Source organism: Apaloderma vittatum, unplaced genomic scaffold (assembly GCF_000703405.1).
Source record: "Apaloderma vittatum isolate BGI_N311 unplaced genomic scaffold, ASM70340v1 Scaffold39533, whole genome shotgun sequence".
Classification (NCBI taxonomy): Eukaryota; Metazoa; Chordata; class Aves; order Trogoniformes; family Trogonidae; genus Apaloderma; species Apaloderma vittatum.
The window spans coordinates 1-5677 of record NW_009709378.1 but is presented as its reverse complement, the minus strand read 5'-3'; the positions used below and the strand labels follow the sequence as shown (position 1 = coordinate 5677).

The 5677-nt window shown below is 41.5% G+C and overlaps 1 protein-coding gene across 1 annotated transcript; it reads left to right on the top strand.

The window, feature by feature from the left end:
* Positions 1 to 317: 317 nt before the first annotated feature.
* LOC104272023 (E3 ubiquitin-protein ligase RNF135-like) lies at positions 318 to 5344 on the top strand (the record flags this gene model as incomplete). Its single annotated transcript, XM_009866898.1, has 5 exons — positions 318 to 404; positions 944 to 1135; positions 2371 to 2530; positions 3856 to 3957; positions 4809 to 5344. Coding segments are annotated over 5 exons (1077 nt in total), but the record flags the coding sequence as incomplete, so codon positions are not given.
* Positions 5345 to 5677: the final 333 nt, after the last annotated feature.

Here is a 5677-nt window from a genome sequence, read left to right as displayed (position 1 = left end):
TGGTTCGTTATTTAGGGCTCTTCTTACTGTAACTCCCAAACTTGCAGGAGAGGAGAAAACTCTGTTGATCTTCACTATTTTAGCACGTATGTATCAAAGAAGTCTCGTCAGTCTCTGCAGTCGAGCAAAGATCATTGTGTATTTACTTCCTTGTGACTATTCCCACTCAGAACGAACTGTTTTCCAGACCTCTCTTCAGCCAGTCCAGTGTTTAACTAATGTTAACGATGGAGGGATTTTTATTATTCTGCTGCTTAACCTAGTCCTGCTTTCTCTGAGAGCTGTATGGATAACTGGTGCGATGTGTCACTTTAAAGGAGGAAGCGATACAGGACATCTCCAAGCAACTAGAAACGACTGCAGAGACCATCCATCTCTTGAGGGAAGATCTCAGTAAAACAAAGGTACACATTGTACATTCGTTACCTGCAGTTAATTGTTTCCACTGCCACTGAAGTGTGACTGACTGCAGTCCAGCCTTCCAGCCCAGAGCAGGAACCTGCCTTTTTGTTTCCTGTTGCTGTCACAACTCTGGTTTTATTGATGAGAATAAACTGTGGCATCAGCTGCACGAACTCCTGTCTTGGCAGGCTCCAAGGCCCCCAGAGTTGTGAATCATTGCCTTTTTCTGCTGACCTATGAGTAGCCTCAATGTTCTGGAACTCTTGGATGCAAAACCCGAATCATAAAGAGGGAATGTTAATCTTTCTCAGTTGACACACAAGGAGTGCTGGTCATAAAACAGTCAAGAGCCTTAACATGCCCGAAATCTCACTACTTGTAATGCAAGATAGTGTCAAATATATTTTATTTCTTTGAATAAAAGTAGCTGTTTCTGGTCTGCAGGGGTCAGTCAAAAAGCGCGTTAGATGGGGCAGTAGATTCACACATTCCACACGTCTTTTCTAACACAACAATGAACTCCAGGTTTTCTGCCTTTCAGGAATATACGTCTCAGATCAAAAGTCAGATTAGTAAAGATTTCTGTTGCATGAAGGAATATGTTGAAAGACAGGAGAGAAACACACTGATGTTCATTGAACAAGAGCAAAAAGCAGCTGAAGAGAAAATTGAAGAGGCCATTCACCAGCTCTGTGTTGAAGAGACCAAGTTCGCAGACATCAGAGCCCAAGCGGTAAGTGATGAAATGAAGCGGCGGAATATGAGAAGAAACTCGTAAGCTAAATATCTTGGGTAGCTGAACACGTATAGAGCACTTTCAGGTCCCTGCTGCACTGCTGTTACCAGGGGAAGTTTGATGTGAGAAATTCCAAGGGAAAAAATATTCATAAAGGCCCAGGCTTGGGGATGCCATTCAGAACTCGATTTGTTCCAAGGACAGCAGTGAGCTGGAGTGAAGTGGGGACTGTACTGCTTAAATCCAGTGCTGAGTCAAATCTAAGGTTATTATACATCTAATATAGTATATGGTAGTGTATATCTAGTATATATCTAATATACTATCTTTTTATTTTCAGAATATGTATATATGCATATGTATGCCAGGTAACAAACTCACAGAGTTAATAAGTATTTTCTAACAACTTTCTTGGGGAAAATATGTCAAGGGCTCTCAAAAGAGGCACTTAAAGCACTTTAAATTCCACAGAGCTTGTTTTGATGTTGAAAACAATTCCAATGATGCAGATTCACTAGCAGGAATTTGGAGTGGGGCTCATTGAGTGTCGTGATTCCAGGAGACAGGAGAGGACTTCCAGGGCCAAGGCACAGGGGCCTGTGTGGCAATTCCCCTTGTGTCACTATATATTTGTATCTGATCCAGAGTCCCGCTACAGGCAGCGAAGGCAAACTTTCAGAGTACTTTTAGAGTGTGAGTCATCTGGCCTGCTTGAGATGAATGAGGCCTTGAAAAGGCCTATTTCTTTCCACAGATTCTAAAGGCAAACTGAGACAATAAGCTCAGATGTAGATTTCCAGAAATTCTAAATTTTGGCAAATGAGGCTTACTCTTTCATGGGTATTTTATGTTAGATCTCAATAATATATTTTAAAATTTTTGGTTTGGGCTCTAGAACAAGAAGAAATTTTAAAGAAAGAAAGTTTTTGTATATGTATGTATGCTTAAGGAAATTGTAATCTATAAGAAAAATCAGTCCCATTCTTCGTTTTCTTAGGGAAAGCAAATAATTTTTGTTAAGAATAAACTATCCTTTCATATTTTCTGTAACATTTCAGGTTAGCTCTCTCAGATAACTCTCCTACAAAGGAAGCTCTCAATAAAGAGAATAAGATTTGAGAGAGATCACTGCTGGTTTTCCAGTCTGGCTTTATAATATCATCTGATATGCTAGATGAAATAATAACTTCTTTGTTTACATATTCCCCTTGACTCTTTTATGTCATTATTAGAGTAACTTACCTGAGAGACATGGGCACAAAGGCTCACCTTCAACAATGTATAAAATTACACTCGATGACAAGCTTAATGTTGTCAAAAGTGCTGTAGAGGATCTTAAGAAAAACTTGGAAAATTTACTTTTGGAGAAATATGCTCAGCAGTTCCCACCAGGTGAGTTTTCCTTACTTTGAACCCCCTTTTTCAGAGGGATTGTATCTAGGAAGATCCTGTGTGTGACCCTCCTCAACTCAGTCCCTTGCCTGGGAGGTTGGGCGGCTGTAATTTAACACTACTTTCACCCCACACTAAAGATTTGTATAAAAGAACCATTCTTACAGACAGGGAGGTCTGTAACTTTGGAAAACACAAACTTCAGAGGACACAGGTGTGCGTGATTATTATAAAAGCCCTTGCAGTTTTGGAGACAGTATGATTACTTTATACTTATTTCCTGGGAACCGAAAAGAACTGGCTGACATGCAGGTCAGTAATGGAGAATGAAATGTAATCCATTTAAATATTTTTTTTTGGAATATAGAGTTATGTAACAGCAAAGTCTTTGTTAAGAGCAGACATAAAATTCCCGCTCACCCAAAGCTTTATCTAAGCAAGATCTTGTGTGGCATTTGCTACGGAGTTCTCCTCCTCCTGGCACTGTCTGCCTGCTCTAGGAAGACACTGAGTGTTTCTGAGAGCAATTTAAGACTGACCTAAAGGCTCACTGCTCCTGAGGGGCAATTCTCCCCTTCCCACCCTTTCCAATACTACTTGCCTCTTTCAAGCACAGGTTCTCAAACCCCCTAGATGTTTAATCATAGTTTTACCTCAGTATTTTTTCTTATCTCAGTCATTTCAGCAGTTGAGTTTATGGCTTTGATCCACAATCATTTTAACAAGAAACCAGTGGGTAGAGTTGTGGGGCAGGAACTTTTAAGGACAGCTTTCACTAGTGAAAGCCAATGATGAAGCCAATGTATTATGTAACTCTACCAGAAAGTGTCTGCAAATGACTCTTGTAAATATGCACTACAATGTCACAGAAAATCAGAAACAGCTCCTAAAGCTGTAGAGCTGAATGTCAGGCTTTTTGGTCAGCAATTAGAGTGAAAAACTGTTTTGTGCTTATGAAATGCACGTGCAAGTAACAGAAGAAACACATGATGCTTAGGAAAAAAATAAGGACACTGTAAACACTTTTATGACAAAAACTGGCTTATCTGCATAGAAAGATCCAACTGTTTTACCCATCCAACTTTTCTGACTGCTCCTTTCTGACCGCACTTAGGGCAGAAGCATACAGTGTTTTGTTACTTTTGGATAAAAATATCTGCCTACATTTCCGTTGATAATTTTTACAATCAAAAAAAGCAACTCTCTGTTTTGTACTTTAACTCCTAGCTAGGTTTATTTAATATATATTTTTCTTTAGAGGCATAAATATTTCCTATTTACATTTTGAAAAATTGCCTTAACACTTTAATTTTTCTTCTATTTAGTGCAGCCTCCAGACTTAAATCAGGAGGGAAGTGCCTCCTCATTATCTCCAGAGTCAGCAGCTAAAAATCCAGAACCAACGATTTCAAGCCAGTTTTCTCAGTGTAAGTATGTAAGCCAGCACGACTCTTCAATAACAATATTCCAATGACTATGAGACTGTGGATTTGCTGAAGAAAACTACACTTAGAAACATCAGCAGGAGATTTGGCTGTTTACCTGAAGCATAGAAACACAATGAAGTTACCGTGAATTACTTAGTCACTGCAGCATACTGCAATACTATACCTGACTGCATATGCAAGAAAAAAAGGGTAAGAAACCTGTTTCATGGAGGGATATAAGCTGTGTTGTAGCTTGTGCTGGCTGCGGAGTCTGATGTGGTGTATGGGCAGTTCCTGCACCCTACTGATCTGTACTGCATTAAGCCACAATGACTCCTTTTGTTGTCTAAGTCTGCATCAGTTTTACAGAAATATTTTTACAGTCAGCACACAGTACTGCAGCTGTGGCTTAAAACACAAAACAAATGTTTTTGCTGGTAAAATATGCAAGGACATGTCCCCATGAACAAATGACTACGTAACTTTTCTTAAGGTAAGCATCCCATTTATTACTCGCAAAAGGGTAATTTTAAAAATAAGATTATGTTTAGGAATAGGAACCGTCCTGTGGGGTGTCAAGTGCCTTCCCACAGCAGTGCATGGGTCTGTCATGGATGTTCACATAGTTGTTTCTGTTAAATGTTTCGGTACGCTAAGAATAGTTATTAGTGTTCAGCTGAGAATTCTTGCTGATTGGCAGAACTGAACTTTGATTCGGGTTTATTGCATTGGTTTTCATTTATGTTCTTGAGTAGAGATGCACATCCACTGCTGTTTAGGATGCATGTAAATGCTGAGGTGATCTGCCTTCTTGTTACCTCCAGGTGAGCAGTTTCCTTTCTCTCTTCTAGGGGCAGATGACGTGACTTTTGATCTCACAAGAGTGTATGAGCGCTTAGCAATCACAGCCCAGAGCAGGAAAGTAGTAGTTTCCAGCTACCCACAAGACTATGAACCTTCGCCCAACAGATTCTGCATCAGCCAAGTGATGTGTTCACAGAGCTTCTCTACCGGGTGCCACTACTGGGAAGTTGTTACCACGGGCAGCGATGGATGGGCTATTGGTGTCGCTCATGAAACGATTGGTAAAAGGGACAAGTTAGGAAGAACGGAGCATTCCTGGTGTGTAGAATGGCTTGGTCCCAAACAGCAGCTGTCAGCCTGGCACAGGGATCTAGAAACACTATTACACAAGGATAAACCATTGAAGGTTGGAGTTTTCCTGGAGCTACCAAAGAAGACTGTGTCGTTTTACTCCATCTCTGACAAAGAAATGCTTTTGCATACTTTTGAAATCAATACCTCAAGTCCTCTTTACCCTGCTTTCTGGCTATATGGTCTAGAAAGAAATGGATCTTTAACGATAAGTCACACAACCAGGAGATAAAGCCCGTTCAGAAAAGCGACAACTGTGCCTGTGACTGCAGAGCTTCGATAGCAGCTTCACCTGAGCGCAGGGATTTGCCAAGGACCTTGCAGCCACCCCGGCTTTCCCTGCGGTCAGCACCCAGGCTTGCTCTGCCCGGCTTTTCTTCCTGCTCTGCTCTGGCCGTCCTTCATTAAAGCAATTCCCGTGCGTGCTCGAGGTGGTGACCGGCCCTGCGGGAGGGAGGCGGGTTTCTCACGCCGCTGTCAGCGGTCCCGGGTCATTCCTGGCAAGGAGCTCTGAGGCCGGGCAAGCCCTGCCCACGCGCCTCGCTTCCCCTGCGGGACGTGAAGT